General features: G+C 39.1%; 3 protein-coding genes across 3 annotated transcripts; all 3 read right to left on the bottom strand.

The window, feature by feature from the left end:
• Nucleotides 1–438: 438 nt before the first annotated feature.
• Nucleotides 439–25033, bottom strand: LOC145479692 (prosaposin-like). Its single transcript, XM_081458120.1, has 13 exons — nucleotides 24901–25033; nucleotides 23277–23407; nucleotides 21741–21809; nucleotides 21340–21402; nucleotides 20394–20453; nucleotides 14403–14657; nucleotides 13147–13209; nucleotides 12281–12398; nucleotides 5673–5779; nucleotides 5235–5297; nucleotides 2105–2182; nucleotides 1510–1608; nucleotides 439–1016 (listed from the first exon to the last, which is right to left on the bottom strand). Exons 1-13 carry the CDS (start codon nucleotides 24941–24943, stop codon nucleotides 981–983), a joined length of 1185 nt encoding a protein of 394 aa, XP_081314246.1. The 5' UTR covers nucleotides 24944–25033; the 3' UTR covers nucleotides 439–980.
• On the bottom strand, nucleotides 9112–12272 carry LOC145479720 (uncharacterized). Its single transcript, XM_081458158.1, has one exon. The coding sequence runs from the start codon at nucleotides 11871–11873 to the stop codon at nucleotides 11559–11561; it is 315 nt and encodes a 104-aa protein (XP_081314284.1). The 5' UTR covers nucleotides 11874–12272; the 3' UTR covers nucleotides 9112–11558.
• LOC145479701 (uncharacterized) lies at nucleotides 16391–18167 on the bottom strand. The gene has a single exon (XM_081458133.1). The coding sequence runs from the start codon at nucleotides 17981–17983 to the stop codon at nucleotides 16607–16609; it is 1377 nt and encodes a 458-aa protein (XP_081314259.1). The 5' UTR covers nucleotides 17984–18167; the 3' UTR covers nucleotides 16391–16606.
• Nucleotides 25034–26053: the final 1020 nt, after the last annotated feature.

The following is a 26053-nucleotide window of genomic DNA, read 5'->3' as shown; positions in this document are numbered from 1 at the left end:
ACGGTCCAAACAGGGTTTCACACGTGATCTTAACTAGAGCTGGTCGCTTAGGAGAGTGGTCGCACGGAAAGCTTCGACTGTAGTCACCTTTGCAAGACTGTGATCCTTTCGATCGCGTCCGTGCAGTGATGTATGAGCATTAACCGAACATTTTTGGAGGGGAAACCGAGCATTTTAGTGGGAAAAATGGAGCATTAAGGTGGAGCATTTTAATGGGGAAATAAAAGCACAACGTACAAAAGTCTAACCCCTCCCCGCCAACGTTTCCCAAGGAACCATGGCGGCGAATCTACTGGATTACGAGCTAATACCGATATCTCGTGAACACACGGAAAACGCCTGCACTGCAGGCTAGTCTATCCGTGCGGAGAACCCCACCCCCCTCCCCTCTGCACTCACGCACAAGTAAAGTACAGAATCAAAGAGTATGACAACAAATTTCACAATTAACAATTGAACTATTATTTTATTCCAGGTACATAAGCAGCCGTTTCAATTGACATGCAGTTACTTTACATCGCCTTGTTTCTGGACGTGCTCAAACTACAACAAAAACTAAATACAAGTGATACTTGTGAATATAAGGAGAATGTTTTGTAAACCTAAGAAAAATAAAGCGAAATCTAAGTTTAAAAACACCTCTGTGTCATTAAGTATAACCGATATATGTGAGCTATAATCAGCACGCACCTATAGCAGTATCAAGTGCTGTTTTCAAATGACCTACTCCAAGGAGACGAATAAAACCAACGTCAATAGCTTTGTACAGCGACACGTTTGTGCTACCATAATAAATTCAACTTAAGAAAAAAATCGGTACAAGACGCGGGTGACAAGCTTTTCGCCAACAGACGTCATAGCAAATCACGCAGGTGTGTATGCCGGCGACTACCACTAACGAATACTTGATTACCAGCAAGTTATATTACTCATTGGTACAAAATAGATAAGCAAAAGGCTCTTCCGTGCACGTTGAAAACTCAGTTCCACACATGGTCAGTGCAGTGTTTTAAGGCCTGCAGAGATTAAACGAGAAAATAAAATTTACAAAACACCCCGTACTAAAGCGCACTGAAATCCCGTCCTTCTATGGCTCGACAGAAACACAAATGTAGCTAAATGACAGCGAGAGCGAAGAGAATTTACATTTTGACAATCAATAAATTAAAGTTCATGGCCATAAAAGCTTCTGCATGATTGGAACTGTTGACATATTCATACCAATAATTCAAACAGTTAAAAGACATTTTTTTTTTACTTTCATTGAAATAGAAATCTTGAGGAGCCATTAAATATTTATCCTGTTTAACACAGAAATCTCTTTGAAAACCCTAAGGATCTTTTCCAAAAAAATAAAACAGTTCCTTAACTATCACATTGAGAGATAATGGAAGTCTTACAATTTTTGAAAGTCAAGGGCAGGTGCAGCATAACTGCGCTAAAATGGCCATTGCAATTTTTTTTAAACTACTAGGAAGGCGTACAAATTGTTATCCATGCTGCACTTACGTTGCAATTGATTGCATTCCGTTTGTTAGCACACCAGTAGGAGGCACCGAGGAAACAGAACTCCTCCTTTTTCAAAGCAGATGTGCACAGACCAATTTGCTGATAAGGAAATGTGAATTCACATTAGCAAAACTCAAAATTGCCGAGCACACCCAAAGTTTGCGAAAATGGATTAACTGTGCAACCCTAAACTCTTTGCTAAAACATAAAACCCCTCTCTATCATAAGGAATTCAGGGTATGCCAAAAAGGCTCATAGGTGCTGGCAAGGAAATGTTTCCATAGTAACTGTATGAAACTACTAGTGTGGGTGACAGGATAAACGAAAATCATTTTAGCTTACCCACTTCCCCCCATACGAACAATCTAACAAGAAAACATTCATTTGATTACCTTAAGTTGTTTTCATCTAAGCGTGGACATGTGACAAAAAGACATGCTATAATTGGGTGCAGAGAAGCGTTTACAGTTTGAAGTTTGAAGTTCAAGTACTCACTTCAAATGTGTTTGGCTACGAATTATGTCATGTTTCCACCCGATTAGAGCATGAATGTTTGTCATGTGTCCACAATTGAGAGGAGAATGATGGTACTTGCCTCACACAGGGTATGAGGATCAGATGTAGCAATCAGATCCAGAATGGCCGGACCATACTCAGAGACAATGGCATTACACTACAGGGGAAAAATATACATAATCCTCTTAGGGAGTGGCACAAGTCCTGATTAACAGGGTTCTCAGTGACTTCAAGAACCATTACAACACTAGAAGAAAATATCCTATGACTTACACAAACACAACCTTGGAAGGACTGCTTATCAATTCCTCTGTTCAAATCACTGGCATTAGGGCTAGGATTGGTGCGGCAATTATCTTGGTTACACCATAAGAGTGTTTACACGATGCAAACATTATTGAATACTCAAGTTATTTCTTCTGCTCAGCTTTCATAGTGACTAACTATGTGATTTGAATAATGATATGCTGGAAATCTTTAATTAACATTTTATGCAAATGTTGTGCACTCAGAATTATCAGAGCCTGTAGCTAACTCCTCTTGGAAAGATTTCTTGGTATTTCTTGCTGGAAATGTCATTTCTCATAACTCATGACAAATCTTCCCGGGAGCTTGCTTAAGTTTCTACAGGCAGAAATGTGCACTTAATGGGTGGACATTTTGGGTTGAAGGCCCATATGAACCTGCCGCTGGCATGTTCCTCCCTGGGGGATGCAGATGCAGATGTAGATGTTCTCAATGTCTCATGCCGATTCTGTTGTAGCACTAGTCAAGCTTCTTTAAAGTTCTCTCTCAGTCTGTAAGAGCTTGGTGAACCATTTTCAACAGATTGAGGAAATTTCTTAAAACCAAGCATCTCAGAATCACCTTTACTTTTCCCTTTTCCTCAACATTTCAGCTCACATATCACTATGGTTGATTTACTCCAGCAAAATACACAATTTGGGATACACTATTCCACATACACGAGGTAGAAAAACCACTGACCAGCGAGCCTTAAGCAAGTCAACACTTCAGGTAAGACAACAGTTGAAGTATAAACGGCCAAAAAAATTGAATAACATTTCACCAGAAACATTTAAGGGCTAAAGTTGTGGCTAATATATAGATTTAGCCAAGCCTGAAAGTGGAGCTCCGGATTACAATAATTACATGTAACCATAAATGAAAGGAGGGTTTTTTTCCCTGGATCAAAAACTCAAAAAATGATCAATTGTGAGCAAGTGATTGTTCAGCGTGTAGTTTCACTATTTTTTTGAGTTACAGTTTAACAAACCATACCTAATGCAAGCCTGCAAATAATTTTTGTCTATAGGCAGGTCATTTGTCAGGACAAGGACAAGTTTTGACCTGACAAAAAGCCAGTCTGGTCGGACAAAAAAAAATTGTTTGTCGTTAGAAATTAAAAAGAGACATTACTGAACAGACGCACGGCAACATGGAATCTATTTGTTGAGTAGACTCTTTGCCAAAATATTGGTTGTAAATTCGAATAGCTTAAAAGTCAACTGAGTGTAAAATCGCTACTATCACCAACAAGGGGAACTTTACATTACTTCTGGTATTATTTTACCTGTTGAAAATTGACAAATTTTCAAACGTTTATACCCCTAGTCACACAAGCGTTTCCAACGTAACAAGTTTCCCAGGACGTCTAAGGAAAACGCGTGGACAGCTTGTCAGTATAAAACCCCACAATAACATTCAGAGACTTGAAAATTGAAATGAATTCTTTGACTTTTTCTGAAAGCAAGTTTCCTCTGAAAGTTTTTGGGGTCAATTGAATAAAAAATTTGCGTAATTATTTAAAATGTGGAATTGGAGTTGGTCGTTACCATAAAGCATGACTAATCTCTACCTTCACGCTTTTCCCAAAAACATTTCTGTGGTACGAAAACTATATTTCAACCACATTGACAGACGTAAAAAAATCTATAAAGAGGTAAAAATTAAACTGATTTTTGATCAGACAGACTAGAAAAATATTTGGTTACATTTTAGAGGTTTTAGAGTTTTTGAAAGCGATTGCATTCAGTTAAACGAAACGTGAGTATTTGGGCTGTGTATTCAATTTCCATAATATTTTAATCAGGTCAATGTATTACGACTGAAAATTAATTCCACAACACTTGGTGGCAACAAACAACGAGTAATTACATAAGACCTCAGTTTTTAGTAGTTTTTCAGATGAACGTAATTCAGACTAAATGGGGCTTCACGATCTTTCACAACGCCACCGCAAAATGTGTAAATTAACATGTAGGGATAGTGGCGCTAATGTGATGTGTTTACAATTCGACATAATTATAACATTTGAGACGACGCACTGCACGTGATAAAATTCTTAGAACTGGAATAAAAACAAAACCGATAACAAAGCTTTTTTGCGTAGTATTGTGTGGCAGTATAACAAAATAACTTGTCCCATATTCAGCCGCCAATTTCCAGTTAAAATATTTTTCATTTTAGCAGAAATGCCCGGTCAGAGTGTCCGACCAGGCTAAGCTTTTACCTGTCAAAACCTTAAATTTACCAGACAATTGTCCAATGACTGACTGTTATTAGCAGGCTTGTAATGAGTGTTCCAAAGTAGAAATTATGTATGCAACATGTCAAGGACTTTCCAAGATATGACTGTGCAAGGAATATGTCGGAAGAAAAGTCAACAACACATCAGGGTTTAATTTGCACCGAGATTTTGCCACTGCATGTACTTCCTCACTCTCCCTCAGAGTAAAAACCTGGCTTGAGCCCACAATCCAATCGAAAACCCAATGTCTGGTCAGCGGTCAATTTACAAAAACATGCAACCTCTATGAGCTCTTGACCTGAGCCAGCGATATGGTCATGTGATACTAGTCAGCGGACACCTTGTTTTGACAGCTGTCAATCATAACATGGATGTCCAATATCAATGATGTACCTATGGTAATGGTGCTACTCTTATTTTTCAAGGTACGGGGCTTGGCGCACGTACAGACTATGTACTGACAGTCACGTGACAACCAACAATTTTGAGATTGATGGGTTACCAAATTTTTTAAGGTATAGGGTTCCACTCGCACGAAGGAGCTCCACTATTAATACTTTTAAGATTGTAAATTGCTTTTCACCCAGGAAAATAGTGTTGACAGCGGGTATTTTACCTGGCTCCCACCTATTAGACACATCCCTTTTCCTGTCTTTATACAATATTAATGTCAACTTGCCTCGGCAGAGAGCTGAGATGGCAGCAAGCTGCACCCTTCTTTAAGAAGACTAAGAATCTCTTGCTGAAAAACATACATTTAACACAACATCAATAAAGGTTGATTAAAAAAAAGCAAAGATTGATTCGAGTTTATCAAAGCATAGAAGAACTGCCAATCAAAGAAACCAAGCACAGCAACAAAATATTGAAAAGTTGAACAGGAAAGAACATTCCATTTGATAGTAAAATTTAAGAGGTACTGCTTTCTCTCCTGCACTTCTTGGTAACTAATAATAATCAATTACGTGAAGGTAAATGGGAAAGCGAACCCTAACATATTACTGATTGTCATAACTACATGGCATCAGTTTCCAACCTACTTGACAGACATCTCTTTCAAGAACAAAGACGATGTACATAGTTGAGAATCTGCAATTAATGTAATTTAACAAGGTACCTGGGTGGCGTTGTCAGCAAGCAAATTCTTCACGTAAGTCATAACTGCTTCACAGATTCGACATGTTTGATTGCTTCCTGGAACAAAAGTCACTGTCTTTTCCATGACTACAAAGCAATAAAAAATAAAAATAAATTGACAGGGACAACAATCGTCATGAGTGATGGAGATGTAACCTTTCAATCTCAATCTTGAAAGTGTCAACAGACGTTTCAATGTTGGTGTTTCTCCAAGTGGCCAAAAATAGCAAATGGCTTGATAACTATGTATTCAGGGGCGCCCAACGGATCATCTCGGTAAATTATCTGTTCGGAAGGCCTTTAATCCCCTCTGATTTTCTTGAGAGGATTGTCCCCTTGAACTTTCGTGACATGAGAAATTTAATGTCTGTTGTTTTCGGATAGTAAAAAATGTCGTTTTGGGTACTGAAAAAAGGTTAGTTATTATTTTCGGAAAGGGGATAAGGCCTAAGGTTTTCGGGGAATGGACAAAAAAGCCCTAATAAATTTGAGAATACCCAAGTTCCCCTAGAATAACCGAACAGATAATTTTTTTTTAGCACAACCTAAAATTAACCTACAGAGCTTTAAAAGTACTCCAGATAGCCTAAAACAGCATTTAAAAGTATTTGAGATAAAATGGTCGTTGGGTGCCCCTGTGTATTGGTCATGGTGACTTTGCATTTCACTTCTTCAGCATGATTTCAGCTAGGGCTTTCCAGGGGAAACCTTAGTATGAGATAATAATTATAACTGCTTTGGAATTGATTAAGATCTAGAGTCCATGGCCATCAGGAGGGCAACTGGTTTTCAAGGCAGGCAAAACTATTTTCCAAAACTGTCCTTCTTTATGAGAAAAACGTTCTGCTAGATGGTCAAACCAGCCAGGCAGAAATGTCCTCACAGGCAGTCAATTTTCACAGTGCTTGGTCCTTAATGAAACCCCCTTGACCATCACCATGATTTCAAGACAAATAAATTAACATCCTTTTACATAGTATTCTTGCGATTAAATGCAGCCATGAATTTTGCCAAGCTTCAGACTCAATATAACAGGAACAAAATATTTTTAGAGAATGTCATCATAATACCCTTTGAAACGTTCAACATGATGGCTCAAATAATATTTGCTTGAACTTTTTTGTTTCTTATCAGTAAAAAAGGGTCTGAAGAATAGAATTGCATAGTTGCATATGTAAGTCCAGTACATAGTCTCAAAGGGTGATCATGTCCCTTTAAGCTTTGCGATTTATGCTTCACAGTCAAAACAAATTATGTCATTCTCTTGAAAAGAACCACAGAAAGCCTGATGGCTAAAAAATGGTGACCAATTCTTCTTGATGTTCTTGTCATGAAATGGAAATATGTTCTTACAAGCAGATGCAGGGTTTTAAGAAAACCAGTTTTCAAGCTTAACATTTGGTCAAGGTGAAACTATGTTATACTAGCCCAACAGTCATTCTCACTAGAACAAAAAGATTCCTTACTAGTAATATTTAACAATTATTCCATGAAACCGCGTTGGATATGAAGTGATAAATAACCAACGAGCGCGTAGCGCGAGTTGGTTATGATCACTTCATATCCAACAAGGTCGAATGGAATAATTGTTTTAGTATATTCTTAATCGGGTTTTTGCCGCCGATTTTTATTTCAACAATTTTACAGAGCGGAAAATTTTTAAACTTGGCGCACTGTTTTCCATATAAGGTAAAACTCCGACTAATGGCTCATAGTCGGAGTTTTTGAGCCAATCAGAGAGCTAGAAATGCAATAGTCGGAGCTGAGAATATACTAAATAAATTTAGCCAAGCCTAAAAGCGGGGCTCCTGGGCTGGCTCGATAAAGCTAACCAAGGATAAGCAAGAATTTTGATTGAGTTTTGTAACTTTGGGGTGACATTTTCTGTATATTGTTTGGCCTTCTGTTTTGAGTTTGTATAATCTCAATTTACACAAAGCAAAAGCAGTAAAAAACATTTCTATACAAGAAAAAATTGTACTTTAGTTAACTTTTAATTCTGGGTTAGCTTTAGCCAGCTTCCAAACAACTATTTACAACAAGTTAAATTGACATCAGCCCACAATTCAACCAAAAACTAGCACTTGATCAGCGGTCAACTCTAAAAAAACGTGTGACCTCGAAGAGCTCTGAACTTGAGCCTGAGATATGGTCACATGAACCTGGTCAGCAGATGCCTTGTTTTGACAGATGTCAATTGACCGTAACATGGATGTCCAATATCAAAGAAGTATGCTATAAAACAGGCTGCATGTCACTGTCAACCTATTAGCTGGAGTATGGCTGCCATCTTGCGGAACTCTATTGTTGTCGTCGTCGTCGTGCGTACGCGCACACGAGCAATGATGCTAGCCATGGTAACCATGAGAAAATCCATTTATGGGTTTCCTTTGCTTTCCTGTATGGGTATAGGGCTCTGCTTGGCGGCCCTTTGGGCTGCCGGAGCTCCGCTATGATGTACTAATTTAAATTAAATTAATTTGATAAGTCCGTCTCTTACAATAAATCTTTTCTCTGATTTTCGGTGATTTTCTCTGAAGAAAGTTCCCCAAAAAACTTCACTTGCCCACTGGGAGAGCAAAGGCCCGACTGGAAAATCTACAAGCAGAACAAAACTTTCTTTGCACCTTGAAGTTACAAGAGTTTTATCACAGAATACCGTATTTATTCGCCTATAAGCTGAACGATTTTTGCAAAAAATTTTACTCAGTTTTGGGAATTTTTTTCCGAAAAGTGAGTTTCGGCTTATAGCCGAGAGTTTTGAATAATTTTTTTCTTCGAAGCGTCATCAACAAAGTGAAAATCATCATAGACATTTCTGATTCGGCTTATAGCCAAGTCAGTTTCATGAAATTATAGTAAAACACAACAAAAACAAGTCGTAAAATGTTGGTCATTGAACTTTTATATAATTGGTGGCTCCTAAAGGAACCGTTTGTGTGTGATAGTTATTAGCTTTCAACTAAAAGTTTACTCGCCATCAGTCTCGTCTTCGCTGTCCGTTTCGAACTCATCCTCCATTTCTTCATCATCATCGAGTTCCTGTGAGTTCTCGGAGTAGATTGCGTCGTCTTCCATTCCGTCCGTGGCATTGGAAATTCCACAGCTCTTAAAAGACTTCTTTACCATCTCCTCTGGAATCTCTTACCATGCTTCTTTAATCCATCGAAGGACAAGATTTCTAGTTGGCGCCTTCTTCTTTCCTGCCGGGTTGAACTCAAATGGCCCGGTGATCATCCACGCCAAGTACTTTTTCCGGAGGTGATCTTTAAATGGCTTATTTAGGTATTTATGCAAGGGCTGCAAAACGGGGGTTAGACCTCCAGGGATGACTGCTACGTCGATGTTGCACCGTTGGAGATCGCTTTTGACGGCATCGGTTAGGTGAGCTCTGAACAAATCCCACACTAGCAGCAACGGTTCCTGGGCAAACACTGGCGAATCCACTGCTGAACATCTGGCTCATCCATCCATCCTTTTTTGTGAAAGGAAACGTGGAGAGAATCAGGAATGACGAGGTCTCGTGGAGTCCGGACGCCTTTAAAGATGACCTTGGGAGGAAGTTTGGCCCCATCTGCAGCGACGCCAAGAGTTATGGTGAAGCTTTGCTTCTCTGCTCCGCAAGATTTAACAGGCAGAGTTCTACTACCACTGAACTCTAGCGTTCGGCTTGAAGGAAGTTCAAACGCATTGGCATCTCATCCATGTTGTAAATTCGGGACAGGGGATAATTGTTTGTCGTCTGGCTGCGATGATAAACCAGTGGAACTGGACAATTTTCTCTTCTAGGTCTTCAGGTAGTCGCTGGGCGAGTGTTGTTTTTGTTCAAAGGCTTACTGAGTGGTGTCGTTTCCAGTTCTGGTACCAGCCAAGGGAAGCTTTAAACGAAGGATCAGTGGACAGTTCATTTGCCTTCAGGTGCAGCATTAATCCACTCACGGCAATACCTGTGAAAAATAAAACCGTCCAGGATTAATAAACATTCAAGCGAACGAAGTGATCGAAGCGAAGTGTTCTGTTTACTTTGCGTTGACAGGCATTGTTAATTTGTTATGACGATTTCTAAATCTGGCCAATCACAAGCATTGGTTCCCACAGGTCGACAAACAAACTCACATGCACTCGCTCGTGCGAAGAGATCGACAACCTTGTTCCCAGGGTCTCTCATCTTACTGCACCCTGGAGCGAGCGAAGAGAGACCCTGGTTGGGTCTGGTCACGTGTCTCCCAGAATCTGGGAGATGACAATTAAATTATTGAAGGGATGGGCGGCCTAGTAGGAATTTTGTCTATACTTAGCTGACGGGAGTGCGGGATGTGTTGTCACCAAAGTAAACCAAGAATTGATATGATGTTCTGCGGCAATGTCCGGCGGTAATATTCTGCAAACGCCAAGGAAAACTTATCCATCATCTGATAGCGGAAATCCAAGTCGCTGAAGGTTGTATGGTTCAGTGAAGGACGTTACATATTGTAAAAATTTCCTCAAGAAGGCGAATGGAGAATTGCACACCGCGGCCGAGGCTGTGTATGGAAGATTTTTGACTCATCTTTACCTCACAATGAAGTGTAGGTCTTGTTACCAGCAATAAAATAATTTTAGAGAATTCAGTGCCTTTTAATTGATCACTGAAAGCCAATGACACTTCGAAAGGAGCGAAAGGGCGAAAAGATTTATTGAAGTTTCACCGCGCTGTCAGGGCCCCGAACTTTGCAGAGCGTGAAGGATAATACAACGAACTCGTCGCGGTATGCATTTCGCTGTCGTTGCTGATAAAATGGATTTATCTTCGAGCGAAAGGAGGCTAGAAAAAGAAAAATATAATTTTTATTGTGTCGTTAATAAATTAGTGTAGATGACGCCAACGGTTTGAGAGAATTGTGCACATTTTTATTTAATTTTCGATCTCTCGACCTTTCTTTGCTTCAAGCGTGTTTCTGAGGGGCACTTTTTATGCCGTGTTATTAGAAGAAATGGAAATTATAAGTAGAGCGGAGTTGCTTGATCATGTTACAGCATAATTTTAGAGGTCGTAGGTCTGAATGGTTTCTGCTGTTAACTGCACGTCGCTTCTCAGAGTTTGACACCTCTGTAATTTGTCATGCCGTGCTTATACTTTGTTTAGGTTCATTTCTATTGCGAGATATGTTTTAAGGCTCTATGTATTGGCTCTCCAGGGACAAAGATTAAAATATTCCGTGAACATATTACTTACTTGCATTCTATATTGTGATGCCGCAGGTGACGCCAGGCCCGGCTATTTGATAAGAACTGTTTGCAAGCACAGCACGTTGCATGAATATCATATTTATCTTCGTCCAGCTTTTCTTCAGAGACTGCCGTAGCTTTACTTTGGGAAAGCTATACGTTTTCCTCAGGACATTCTTATATTTTCTGCCTCAATTTGATCGAGCGCATCCAAAGGAGAAACAACAATTCTTACAGGATGAAATTGCGCTGCTCGACATTCACAGTTGAAATATGACTGACTTTCCATAAATCCAGTGGGTAAGACGGCAACACTGAAAATCATGACCACTAAATTGCCTCAAGACAGACTTGCTTAACCTTTACGTAAACGTTGGAACAGATATTATACAAACTTTCAACCTGAAAGCTGAGTATTGATAAACGCCGCAGGTAATGTGGCAGTCGCAACGGGCAACAAAGCTCAACACGACAAAATGCTGATTACAGAGGACCCCTCCCTGATGTTCTCAATTGTCAAAGTGGCACGTGACCAGACCCAACCAGGGTCTCTCTTCGCTCGCTCCAGGGAGCAGTAAGATGAGAGACCCTGGGAACGAGGTTGAGAGATCGAGGGAAAACTTTTTGATCGATTTCGATAATAAAAAATCAATTGAATCTACACAAAATGTTTATCCGATTTGACATGAAGCGATGAGTACTCACCTTGCTCTCTTTGGTCTGAAAACCATTCCAACATCTGCTGGTCTAGCTCTGGATACTTAGGAGTGAAGCGGCCCAGCGTTGTTCGTTTCGCAGACATCTTCAGCTCGCCATTGAAAAGCTTCGCCTGGTCTCTTCTCCATTGACGAACCATCGACTCGCTAATACCGTAATCTCGGGCGATCTCTGAGTTGTTTTCAACAGCCTCAGCTTCAGCAACAACTTTGAGCTTAAAAGCCATGTTGTAAGAAGTACAGCGAACTTTTGGCATGATGAATACGATCACAAACGATATGTAAACTGATAATTTTGGTAAGCGTTTGTTTGAGACTTAGTCTGAATGGTGGAATTAAATAAACTTTTGAATATTCATTTGGTTGTGTTTATTCGTTCAACAATCAACATATGTTTCCTAAGAGGGATGCTTCAAAGGTAAAATTTTTCTGCGAAACTTTGGTCTCGGCTTATAGCCGAAAGCTTTCCAATTTTTTTTGACAAGCTTAAGCCCATCGTCAGTTCTCTCAAGTTTGGGGTCTCGGCTTATAGCTGGGATCGGCTTATAGGCGAATAAATACGGTATGTTATCATCATTATCTTCTTAACACCACTTTAAACATGATTTCACAATCACCGTTCAAAGCAAACTATCTTTCTGCTTTCTGTGCATAGTTTCAGTACCTTTGCTGTGCTTGTTACTGTCACAAAGTCCAAGGGTGGTACAGACCATTGATGGATCAAGTTCTTGAGCAAGAATAGCAATGATGGCAGGTACATACTGGTCAACAAACTGCTCACACTATTAAAACAAGTTAATTAAAATAGGTTTTACACAACTTCACATTACAAGGCAGAAGACTGTGATGAGAAAACTTAAAGAGGGCCAAACAGGATATTCCACCTGCCAGGTTGACAAAAGTAGCCAGCTGCCTGTTAAAAGAACTTTTACTTCATGATTTCAGCTAGCTACTCTACCAGGATATTCTTGTATTCTTTAGAAAAAGATAGCAAAATCAGCTGCTTCCTCCAACAATAAAGCTTTTTGGCACGTGGTCCACTAGGCTGGTGTTTATTGTCAGTTTCTACACAGCACAAAGTGACTAGGTGTACATGTATCTCTACTCCCTCCTGGATGGGATAATATTTCATTCTAGGGTGACCCACAGCTTTCAAATTGCTGGTATCTGTTTATACACCTGGGTGGAGACAGGCACTGTGACAGTTACATTGTAAGTGTCTTGCCCAAGAACACAACAATAGGTCCTTGGCCACGGTTCAAACCCAGACTGCTTGATCTGTGAGCAAGGACACTAACCATGAGGCCACCACACTGCCCAAAACAACAACAACAACAAAACCCTTTTTGACAACCTTGATCTAATCAACATCGATGACCAGACGTATTTTTTCTTGCTCTACTTTGAAAAACATTATAGTTCTCATCACAGACAAAGTTCCTTCCAGAATGGCATGATTGAACAGGCACTAAATAGACTGACGGCTGATCAAGGCGATTAGTGTAATGGGAATTGACAATTATTCCTCACCTCTGTCTTGACTGTGTCAGGAAGCAAACTGCACACTTCATCCAAAGCTTCTTCAATTTCTTGCTGTTTAGAAAAATAATGCAAACATTATAAATAACATGTACATCTTCACCCTTCAGTTGTAGAGTGTTTGGACAACAATTCCTTTAACTCTTAACATAATAATTCATCAAGTGATCAATACCATGATGGCTGTTTGGATGAATGATCTCAGCAAAGGGTAGATCGTTACATCTTTATTGTCACCTCTGTTAAATCCTTAATTTTACTTTCCATTTATTCATCAACAGACAAGCTAATCAGATTTCCCTGGATGAACTAATTTCATTGTGCTGCTTGGCAAAATGTCAGACATTACTAGGCAGGAAGGGCAATATTCTGTGTGGGACAAGGCATGTGCCACATCAAAAAGTACGCTGTAAGCAAGAGTGGTCACTCTTATCTCCCAGAAAAATCAATATATCTTCTGGTCTAAGACATACATGTACAACATTTAGGTATTATTAAAAGAGAGGGTAACCAAGTAACAAAATAACTTTACTGGAGGATTGTCCAATACACAACAGTGGATGTGCTTTTACATCAAATTAAGACTCGTATCAGCTGAACAAATGGTTTATCATCTGCATGATTCTGTGCAATTTCTAAAATATATCATTTATTGGTAAAATGGTCAATGTATTCAACAATTCACTGATGATATGTAAAATAATAAATTATTATATCTCGTGCATTTTCAAGTTTCAGTCTGAGTTACTAATGAATGGAGCAATTGGACAATTGGTAGAAATGGTGAATTCATTCTCTTGTATTGAGAAACCAAAACATCTCCACACTTTGGACCTAGGATTTCCAGGAATAGATACATGCAGATTCCACCCTTGAGGTCCACCATGTTGAAATCATAAACCACATTTATTACATGCATACATGAAATCATAGATGCTGATTGGCTAATTGTAGGGCATTATTCTTCCATAATGCCCATGGGTCTATTATGGGTCTGCAAAGACAGAGCAAAAAGCCATATAATAAACAAGTTATTAACCTCTTATGTTCGGTCTTTACATGCAAATTCTTTCTAACCCCCTGGGATAATATTTTAGGGTAATGTTCTTTTGTATGTTCTTATTTTTTTCTTATTTGGCCAGCCACTATAATGCTGGTATCTTCAAGTGTTTTTTAATAGCAGCTGTCAATAATTGCCATTTCTGAAAAGAAAACTTCTTTGACATGAAAACCACATGTTTCCATACCTGGGTAGCATTCTCCTGTAGTATACTGTCAAGTTCTTTCATAACAAATTCACACAATATACATTCAGCAGAAGTCTTAAAAGGCTTGGATTTGATGACAGTGGCTTTGGGTTTTGCAGCAACAAGAACTGGTGCCAGGATTGTTTTCAAGTGATTTTTCAAAGGTAAAGCTCTTGTGACAAGCTTGGCATCAACTTTCTTGCTCTTCTTGGAATCACAAAGACCCAGTGCGGTACACACTTGCTTGGGATCAGCCTGAAAAGGAAAAAAAAAAAAAGATAAAGCTTCACAAGTTACATCAAATGATAAGTGGAAATATGGTGACATGGATTAAAATAATGAAATTAAAGAAGTGTTCTCCAGAAAATATGAAAATGAAATCAATATCCTTTTTCTTAAGCCGTGTTCTCATTGGGCCTAAACCAGTGTTCCAGCTAAGTCAGCTAAGGTTTTAGAGCAAGAGGTCACACCATTTATCTGGCAGGTCCCAAAAGACGCCCATGTCAAGCATGTTTGTTGTTGCAAAGATTTACAGATTTGATAACGATGTACCTCAACTGTTTTAGTTGATTATGCTACCCCAGATCTGAAGCTACATGTATAGATAGAGCTTATTTATAACAGAATGCCTGCAAAGATAGAGTGTGCATTGGTTTAGGTAAAGAATTCAGAGATATCCCAAGATTGCATCAGTTCTTGAAGCTGGATGTCTTCAATTTGATCCCAAACTTAATTTAGTTTTGTACGGGATTGAACGTTTGTAAATCAAGTAAACAGTGAAAAATATTTCATGTTCAAGAGTACACGCACACTGTAAGCTTATACATGTACATTCTTGATCTGTTTGAAGTGACATAAAGCTGTTGAAATAATAATATCAGAGCCCTGTGAATCATTTGTAAACTTATGCTTTTAACATGAATGTGATTTTTAATAATTAACTTAATATGTTTATCTGCAGCAAAAATTTTTGAACTTGCGACTAACTTTTCATAACTGGTTGCAAAATGGCGACTTGATATACAGTATTTTTATTAATTTTGTATCCTGTACAAGTGCCCACATTTCACTGATGATCTCCTGACATTTTTTACCGTTACTTGATAGCATGGACAATAGTTATCTGACATAATGAAAATCCTTTAATTAGCGCCTGGGGCGCTTATTTCAAATTTAGGAGAAGATGAAGGGCACTTATATGAAGGGAGGCGTTTGAACGAGGGGAGGCAATTATTTAATTTTTCCCAACTTGTAGCGAGATACATGATAGTTTTCTTTGCAATACAACATTTACACATAAATGACAACAAAAGCTCTATACAGTGCAGCATTCAAAGCTGATCGTCAAGTTTTAACCCATTGACTCCTGTGCCAGCCGTAACCGGCCATGCGAAAACCCAGCCCTTATTTCCTGTGCCGGCCATAACCAGACGTGAAAAAGAATGTGAGGACAATTGCCTTTCCTACCCTCCCTGAAGACGTTTTGGTTCTCCTATTGTTCTATTGTTGTTAAGGACAAATAAACCAATGAGAAAAGACTTACTGAGCATATTTTTAGAGGACTTTAGGGGTCCTAGAAAGACGGTTTTTCATCTAAAATCACACACTCGAAAAGTGCAAGTAATCATGGCGCGTTGCGGGCCAAATCTACAAACTTCCAGGGTCTTGTTTTCATTCCTAAAGCAGTGAAATTACTTCTTTGGCACTTAAAATGGAAAGGAAAAAAATTTATGTTTAGGTGGCCTCAGAATGGAAGATCAAGGTGTTCAGAGTCCTCAAACCTTTCTAGTGACGATTGGTACGCTTTCAAGTGAGTTTTGAATACAGATCACGGATTTAAAGCAGCTTCCTGGACTTAGGAAAACAAATATTGTAATGTACAGTATTATTTCATAGTGGAATTCAATTTTTAGAACAATTGGTAAAGCCACGGCCAATAAAATAACTGCAAAAGTCGTGGGCAAAATCTCAAGCTTTCACCTTAGTTAACAATAAAGATTAGCGAAAAAACTGAGCAACGACGTTTCGGTGTCATCCTGGCACCATTTTCAAGTTAAAAAATATTTGTGCGAAAAGTAAACTAATTTATACCAATGGTAGAGGTGCGAAATTGAATAAATTAAGATTAAGATAGCTGTTCAATGTTCATGTTCATTCCAATGAGGTGTCAAACACTGGTAATGAGTTCAGTGTCTGTTCAAAGCCTAAACAAATACTTTTGCGCGAATGGAGTCTGACTGTGTGTTAAGGCTCGGTTTCTTCTTGCGAATCCACAACATTTCGTGGATCAAGCAATCGAACTTTCCCTGACATTTCTTTAGGATCTTAAAGTTGTTAGTCAGGTCACCAACTGTATCAACTCGGTGTTCATTTTGAAGGTGTTTTCCGATGGCGGTAAATCGGTGTTCCTCAATGCGCTTGTAGAGATGACGGCTAGTGTAACCGACGTATTCTGCATCACACAGATCACATATATAGTTATAAACAACGCACTGTTGATTGATCAAAGGTGGTTTTGGCTCTTGTACTTTGAGATCATCGCCAATTTTACGGCTTCTGAACACCGGCTGTAGTTTGTGATCAAGTTTATTACTCAAGTCCGAGAGATGTTTCTTTACTATGTCCGCTGATTTCTGGTCTTTAAAAGGCAGCACAATGCGGTAGATATTCTCTGTTGGAGGCGTCGATCTTGTGTCTGGTGACATCACTGAATTAACGAAACGGGTGATGGTGGAGTTCACAAGAGAATCTGAGTACTTGAGGTTAGAAAAGATCAGTTTAAGGCGTTCGCATTCTGTTGAGAATAGTTCCCATGTTGAGGACAAGCGGTAAGCACGGTTTAACATGGTTTTAACTAAAGATCTTTTATAGCGGTTGTCGACATGACTTTGGTGGTGTAAGAGGAGACCAGTGTTTGTGGGTTTACGGTAAACACTTGTTACCAGCTTGCAGCCCTTCTTGCATATTTCAATGCCGACAAATGGTAGCTTACCGTTAGATGCGATCTCCATGGTGAAGGATATGGATGGATGACAGTTGTTCAAAGTCTTCAGAAAGGCTTCTGCGGTTGGTATGTCTTTCATTGTGGCTAGTGTATCATCCACGTAGCGTCTGTAGAAGTCTGGCAACTTGTTCTCGTTTTGTAGCTTTTCCTCGATAGAACAAAGAAAAGTATTGGCCATTAGGGGACCCAAGGGAGAGCCCATCGCTACTCCATCAATTTGTTGGTAGAGTTGACCGTTAAATTGAAATAGCTGGTCCTTTGTTGCTACTGACAACAGTTCAATTAGATCAGCTTTGCTGATGTTTAGATGGTGTGTTTTGTTGAACCAGTTGTCAACAAAAGCTCTATCAGCAAGGATCTCGATGGTTTCTTGTAGTGGGACGTTCGTAAATAGCGAAGAGACATCATAAGATACTAGGATGTCAGATTCGTTGAGGCTCAGATTGCGAATCTCATCAGCGAAGGAAAATGTGTCAGATATTGTGTAGCTGTTGATCGACAGGGGCTTCAGTTTATCGTCGAGCCATCTCGCGAGGGCGAAGTTGTAAGTACTTGTGGCGGATAGAATGGGCCTCATCGCCAGTTTTTCTTTATGAGTCTTTGGCAGACCATAAAGATGGGCGAGTCGTGATCCTTTCGGGCAAACTGAGTCGGCAATCTGTTTTGGGAGAATTTTGCGCACGACAGATTCAAGGTGTTTCTCTTTCTGCAGTAAAGGGTGGTAGTTTTTGAGCGGTCGTCCACACGTCTTGGGTCTCTCCGAACTTACGGCGGTAAATTTAGCTGTATCGTTGATGGAAGATTCACTCAAAAGGCGAACATATTCTGCCTTATCCATAAGAATTTCAGTGATGTCACCAGACACAAGATCGACGCCTCCAACAGAGAATATCTACCGCATTGTGCTGCCTTTTAAAGACCAGAAATCAGAGGACATAGTAAAGAAACATCTCTCGGACTTGAGTAATAAACTTGATCACAAACTACAGCCGGTGTTCAGAAGCCGTAAAATTGGCGATGATCTCAAAGTACAAGAGCCAAAACCACCTTTGATCAATCAACAGTGCGTTGTTTATAACTATATATGTGATCTGTGTGATGCAGAATACGTCGGTTACACTAGCCGTCATCTCTACAAGCGCATTGAGGAACACCGATTTACCGCCATCGGAAAACACCTTCAAAATGAACACCGAGTTGATACAGTTGGTGACCTGACTAACAACTTTAAGATCCTAAAGAAATGTCAGGGAAAGTTCGATTGCTTGATCCACGAAATGTTGTGGATTCGCAAGAAGAAACCGAGCCTTAACACACAGTCAGACTCCATTCGCGCAAAAGTATTTGTTTAGGCTTTGAACAGACACTGAACTCATTACCAGTGTTTGACACCTCATTGGAATGAACATGAACATTGAACAGCTATCTTAATCTTAATTTATTCAATTTCGCACCTCTACCATTGGTATAAATTAGTTTACTTTTCGCACAAATATTTTTTAACTTGAAAATGGTGCCAGGATGACACCGAAACGTCGTTGCTCAGTTTTTTCGCTAATCTTTATTGTTAACTGTATTTCCAAATTTAATCTTATAAGAATTTCACCTTAGTGTGAAGAATTTAATTGAACGTGCGGTCATGCAGTGAAGCACGTCTGCAAAATTTTGAACATTCTTATACTTTTAGATAAGTATTTTTTGCCTCATCTTGAATTAAAATTTATTGTTATTGAACTTCCTGTCACGTGTCTTTCATTTAGTTGCCTTTATTTGCGAATTTTAGGTTTTAAAAGTGAACAGTATTTTTTGCACGCTGGATTTCTGCATATTTAATTTATGACGACCCTCGTGGTTTGTTTGTTTAGTTTATTCACTTCGTTCAAATATATTTTTTTGAGTCTTATTCAGCTGCTATAGAACCCCTGACAAAAGAACTACGTGGGAGCTAAATTAACACATTTGAAACGCGATTTATCTCAAAATCATTGGCTTGTTTTTCTTGTCTTTTTGATGTACAGCTTTCATCTTTCTTTCGCTGCGCTGTATTATTTTGTCTCGTGGCGAAGAAATTATCTGATTTCTTGTTTTTAAATTGGTTTTTACATGCGTCTTTCGCCATTATTTTCTGGTGTTTTATCAAATGTTATCCATTATAGTAAAAGAGTAGAAATTCTGTTGTATTTAGTTTCGTTTTGTCCTCTGAAGTCAAAAATTAATTTTTGCGTAATCAATTTCCTCGGCTTTTGTTGTGTGGCAGAGAAAAAAAAATGTAATTTATTGTTTTCTTATCAGTTTTACAGATCAAGTTGTGTTCTTTTTGTTGATACTTTTTATTATTTTGGCCCTTCATTTATTCAACTTTAAATAAACGATGTCTTGAAGAAACCTGATCTTGTGTCTGTGGTTACTGTGCATATGGTTTATTTTTGTGCTTTTGCCCGCTCTGAAATATTTCACAAAAATGCCAGGGAAGTTAGGGTTTGGGTCGAGGGAAATTTCATGCAGGAGTCAATGGGTTAATCGTAGCACAGTTGGTACTTGTAATTATTTTTCCAAACTCAATGTGTTCACAAACTGCAACAATGTACAATCTTATACTGCATGTACATTTTTAACCCATTCAGTGCACATGATCCCAAATTAAAATACCAAGTTAGATCTTGTCCTCAGCCTCATCCATATCAATAATTTGGACTGATCATTGACCAGGAGGGGGATGCTTATTCGAGGGGCAGCACTTATTCGAGGGGCGGTACTTATTTGAGGAGAGGCCTTATTAAATAATAAATTTTGGTCGATAAGAAGGGGGCTTATTCGAAGGAGGCGCTTGTTTGAGGGGAGGTGCTAATTCGAGGGTTTACAGTAATCACAGAATTTAGCATTACTTCCTGTTAATCTTTACTTTCTAACTTTTTTAGTCCACTAATGTGCTAAAGACAATCACAGAAACACACAGAATAAAACAGTAACTTTTAATTAATGCTTACCATCAATTCCAAAACACTGTCCCAAATCACTGGTTCATACTTATCAATCACAGACTTGCACTACAGAACAATATCAAACACCAATTGGTAAGGTGAACTGCAGCATTGATTGCATTCAATTCAATTCAATTAGGTCAATTCTCGTATTGAACACTCATCAGGTAACTATTTTAAACCTACAAGTACAAGCCAGGGCTGTCATTTAGTTCTAAGTCACATGTAGCCTTGTCCTTCACGCCTGTAGCAATCATTCTACTTTGTGGGTGAATTCTATTAACAACTGGTGATTTTGCCCGTAGCATGTACGAAAAATCAAGCATACTCAGCCGTAAGAGGTGTTATGGGTAACAGCCCTTAATGACAGCCCTGCAAACTTGGTCATATTAAGTTGAAACAAGTGCAGAAGTGTCAGATGTTTCAAATTTACCCCATGTACCAACATGTAAAAACTTGTCAAAACCTCTTTCCCCACTATCAATGTTGGAAAAAGGCAAAGTGCATTCATGTGTCTATTGTGTATTGTCAACATTGCACAGGGATGGGGTCAGCAGCAAAATGTGTGAAAACTGAAGTCTTTCAACAATTATGATGAGCCCTTTTTGTGAGTACACTAATCAACCATCAAAAAATTCTTATGACAATATCTCATCTGTTTCATGGAGTGCCAGACTGTGAAAATTCAGCGAGTTTCTTTTCTTCCATTTGCTCTCCACTTTTATCATTTGCCCCGCTGTATACAACATTATTCTTCTTTTGTACACAGTACAGTTATCGAATTTCTAGTTTCACTGGGTCATAGTCCATGTTTGAAGGAGCATTGAATAAGAGAAGTTTGAAGAGAGTGGTAAGGTAAGAGGAGCCTGAAGTAACTCTAACATTGTTAGTCTACTCTGTCTATGATAGGTTCCATAATAATTAAATGATCATTACTATTCAAAACTCTTACCATTGGTGCTAATGGTCCAGCAATATCTTCACAAGCTTGCTCTGCCAAGGTCACAACTTCTGCCTGAAAATTTATCAACACAGCATGATACCATGGAAGGAAGATCAGGTTCATGTCTGAATGCATTGCAATGCATAGTTTTACAAATGAATACAGTAAGGTTTGAAAAGATTAGAATTAGGGGAGGTAGAACAGGTGTGTGGTAGAGCATGGTGGTGCTAGGGTACAGACCAGAGTGAAGGAGCAATAGAAAAACCTAAAAAAAACCTGGAGAAGGACAGTAAAAGCAGAGAGATGGCAGGACAGAATGACTGGTACACTGAGAGAGTGTTAGCCAAAGACAGGGTGGAATGGAAACAGAATGAATAAACATAAACAATTAGCAACTGAACATAACTTACCTGGGTTGTGTTTTTGGCCAAGAAGTCTCTGATCATTGGTACAACTTGTTGACAGATATTACAAGCCTCCTACAACAACAACAACAAAAAAACACATCAAATTACAGAACATTTCCAGTGTTTATTCACAGTGCCTTAAATAGTTCTTTCAACACACAAAAATGTTTCTGTTTTAAATAATTCATACAGATTGCCCAGCAATTTTGTTTTAGTTCTAAGACCTGGGTCAGTAAAATTGATCATGATAGAATTACAAGCAAGTACTGCAGTTTAAATTTGTACTGCTTCACCACTACCCTGGGTGCCAGAGGTTTTTCTTGCGCTGTTTCCTGTGCCGCTCATGTCTCTATATTGTGACCCGCGCAAGAAACCTCTGGAGCAGAGCGCGATTTATATGATAGTGCTGAGCCAATGACAAGCCAGTTTAAATCTATCTAGTCCAGAATCTGGAATAGAAAGTTGATTGGCCCCTAACAACCTCCAAAAGGTTTTCTAATCTAGCAGACACGGGAATTGGTTTCTAAGAATAGAGAACATAAGCCTGTGAAATGTTGCGAATAATGTGCTTGTCACATGATGTGACGATTGAGATGGCAGATTTTGAGGTGATGTTTGTTCACACGCTGAAAGGTTAGTGAAAGATCAAGATCTGGACAAAACCATAGCAAAAGTTGTCAAAAGGTTTAACGGTGACGACAACTTAAGCGGCAAGCAAAGGGATGAAATTGCGAATTTTACTTGCAGCAAGGATGCTTTGGTGGTTTGCCAACGGGATTCAGGAAATCGTTGTCATTTCAACTAATTCCTGGACTCTGTGTTGAACTACACAATGTGTCCCAGGTGCGCTGGAACTGCCTTTTGAATGCATATTTTCACCGTATGTAGCTTCTCCTTTCCAACAAGCAAGATTCTTTTTGTAGTGCTCTCAGTTTAAATTTGCAACTTCTTTGACAGTCGCTTCAAATTTTTCGATCTGTTGGTAGCACTTCTTACAAAAAATACGTGCCTGACAGACAGATTGTCATTCTTGAAAGTGAAAAGTGTCGAGATTCTTTCGAAAATTTTCAGTTTTTGAACATTTCCGATACAAGGTTGTAATATCCACCATTACACACAACATAAATGTCAAATAAACGCCACGACAGTGAAAACTTTGAATTAGGAACCTTTTTCACGGAGTAGTTTTTATTCCCATGGAAGCCACGTAATTCAAATCAGACCAGATCTGTCATGTCATCCGTGGGCATGTCATGTCTACATGTGCCTGTCCATGTGATCACATTGGGAGATGCTCCCTGTGATTGGTTTAAATGTAATCCGATAAAATTGATCAAAGTTCAACGAGAATGGAGAATGAAACCACTCTGTACCAGAGACTTTCTTGCGGCTTCGCTGCTCACACAGGTGGCCTTCGGTCGCTGAAGTGAAGCGAAGTATTTCTGTCTGCTGTGTGCAAGAAAAAACCTCTGGTACTCGGGGCACTTCACCACACAAAAAGAATATAAAAGAAATATCACTAAAAATATGTTTGATCACCTCATCTTTCACAGCCCAAACGTTGGCACGACAATGTTCCAATGCATTACACTCCAAAGCTTGCTTGTAGTTCTGACACCAGTAAGACGGACCCCAAGAACACTTTGCCTGTCCTGTGGGGGTTCCACTAACTGCAAAATAATTCAAATATACTTTTCAGAGAATTCTCAGACTTGTAATGTGACAGCTTTTTCGTTTCAGAGGAAGAAGACAGAAAATCTCTGCGACCAAGATTTATAAAATAAAACAATAAGCCACCTAATACATACTGATCAGCCCTGCTGTAGAGTGTGTTTTTGATTTCCACTGCATACACGAACTCGCATTTTCTGGTGACACATTTTCTGTTAACACATTTTTCACGTGAATTTGTGGGCACTTATCTCTGACCTGTAAAGCATCTACCAGCAGGCCATTGCATTCTCACAGCAAATTAGCATGGTTCAGCAGTTAATTTTCTTTGATTTGGTGAAATTATATCTTTTTAGTGAATTCATTTTGTTTTAGAAAACTCCAGGTTTCCACTTTGTACAGGTTTGGTAGCTCCAAACTATTAATTTTCCATCTTAGGGCCTGTTTCCAAGGAGGGAGGGTTACATTAGCAAGCGGGTTAACACTAGCTGGAGGGCAAAAGATAGTCTGCGTTTACAAGCAAAATTTCACTGGTAGGGTAACCCTACAACGCGGGTCCACTTAATAAGTGGACCTTACACGTTAAGGGTCTGGAAACAAGTAGAGAGTTAACCCGGGTAGGCTTCAAAAAAGGCCTCAAAGCAAGCCCAACTAGACAATTCACTAGTCTTGGGCTATCAGACCCGACTTTCTAAATGGACACGGCTTTTTTCCCCACTCTGTTATTGAGCATGTAGAGCTTACAAAGGCAAAGAGGAAGTAAAAAAAGCGGTCACCAAGTTTTTGATGACAAGAATTTTTATAACATATGCATCTGCCTTCTGCTCAAACTACACATTCCACTTACTGACAAGTGTCCTGACAGATTTCTTAAATACCACTTATTAGAATATAGCAATACATCTACAAAATATCATTCAAGTCTTTAAAAATTTGAAAGTGAAGGCCCTCAATAGGAAACTAACTCGAGATCCTGTTAGGAACAGGAGTTATCAAACAAACTAACGCAACGTACTTCCAAGAAAAACAGAAAGTATCTCCAGTGTAGTAAGATAAAGGTTTTCAGATACGCAGGTCAACTTATCCATCTACTTTCTGCGAAATATGTACTTTGTAACTTAAGAATAATAAAGTTTAAAAAGAAATCATTCCGTCATGTCATGGCGGCTTCCCACATGCAGTTCCTGTATTGCTGAGGCCAATTCAAAAAGTTGATATCCAAAACTTACATAAAACAGCAGCATAAGTTTAACCTTTCGTCGCCCAAATCAGTAATTCGGTTTGGCTTTAATTTACTTTAAAGTTATTTGGCTAAGTACCGTTAGATTTTGTGATGCTTCAAATATGGAAAGCAACTATTCTTTTCATTTTGAATTGAACCTCGCCGAGTGACACATGCTCAAGCTTTCTCGGCAAATGCATGCATGCATTTGTTTCTACGCAAAAAACCGTATTGCAACAGTTCTAAATCCCAGTTATAAAGCTAACCTACCTGTAGCAACGAAGAGCACCAGAGCTACTACCGTGAGCAACATATTTCCGTAGTTCAAGGCCCGTCAACGTAAGACTTTTGCAACAGAGAGGAGGAAGAAAGAACTTTATGTAAATTTGTATAAAGAAAGGATGTGTGAGAATCACGAGACCAAGTACCTGACTCAGCCAATCAAAGTTCAGTCATGTGATCAACATCCGAGGGACACAACCCACTACCCACGCCAGTCTAAAAATGTCTTTTATACCTAATTTATGTTATTTCCGCGTTCTCCGAGCTCAGCGTCATAAGATTTTAGCTCCTTTGTATTTTTTTAGAGTATACTTATGATTAAAAGGGTTTGAAAGGAAAAGGTTTGTTAGTTGTTTTTAGTGATCGCTGACGACCGTCCTTCGCGATGTTGCAACGATTGAGAAGTGTGTTTTGTTTCGAAAGACAGCTGTCATCTCGGACGTCTCCATAACAGGACATATATATCCTAGGCTATTTTGCATCTCACTGAACTTTGTATTCAGTAATATGGTTTATACTGTGATAATACAGATAACACAGGTCAATCAAGGGCCCAACGGATAAACAAGACCTTATAAGAGGCTCGGCGTCTTTTGTTATTATGCAATCATTCGGCAAAACAGCACCGTCAGCTATGCCCCCGGCCCGGGGGTTGAGTTTGATGTAAGTTCGCATTGGTCTGAGGGATTTTTTCCAGGTACCTCGGTATTCCCCTCTCAGCTGAAAAAGCAACATTTCCAAATTCCAGTTCGTCCTGGGTAGAAGATCGGCACGAGAAACAGTTCAAGCTGGTGTGACTTTCTCCTCTCTAAATACTGAAATTTGTCATTTTATTTATTGACTGAAAAAGAATTGAAGATCTCCCTTCCACGTCGAAACTGATAAATTTGCTCTGAAACCAAAAGGGTAATGGTATGCAATGCTGACAAAGGTAACTGAAAATATACGTGTATGATGCGTTTTACACAATTAATTCACATTGCAATCATTACTGCAAAAACACCCTTTCCGATATAAAATTCCCATATTGTACCTGAAGAAGGCTCGTTTGGCCTTTCTTTAAAAAAATAATATCTATTACTAAAAACTGGATCATTGGATAATGCAATTCGAGAGCTTTCGTTGGCTTAGCCATCGTGGG

The sequence above is a fragment of the Orbicella franksi genome, chromosome 2, assembly GCF_964199315.1.
Source record: "Orbicella franksi chromosome 2, jaOrbFran1.1, whole genome shotgun sequence".
NCBI lineage: Eukaryota > Metazoa > Cnidaria > Anthozoa > Scleractinia > Merulinidae > Orbicella > Orbicella franksi.
This window is presented reverse-complemented; position numbering and strand designations above follow the sequence as displayed.

Bases quoted from the DNA above. Each gene is read 5' to 3' on its own strand.
- LOC145479720 (XM_081458158.1), bottom strand. From the start codon at position 11,873: ATGCCAAAAGTTCGCTGTACTTCTTACAACATGGCTTTTAAGCTCAAA.
- LOC145479701 (XM_081458133.1), bottom strand. From the start codon at position 17,983: ATGAGGCCCATTCTATCCGCCACAAGTACTTACAACTTCGCCCTCGCG.
- LOC145479692 (XM_081458120.1), bottom strand. From the start codon at position 24,943: ATGTTGCTCACGGTAGTAGCTCTGGTGCTCTTCGTTGCTACAG. The intron at 5,780-12,280 runs GTACTGAAACTA...ATTGCTTTGTAG, and splicing joins CAGTAACAAGCACAGCAAAG to TCATGGAAAAGACAGTGACT. The intron at 5,298-5,672 runs GTACCTTGTTAA...TATGTTTTTCAG, and splicing joins TTGCTGACAACGCCACCCAG to CAAGAGATTCTTAGTCTTCT.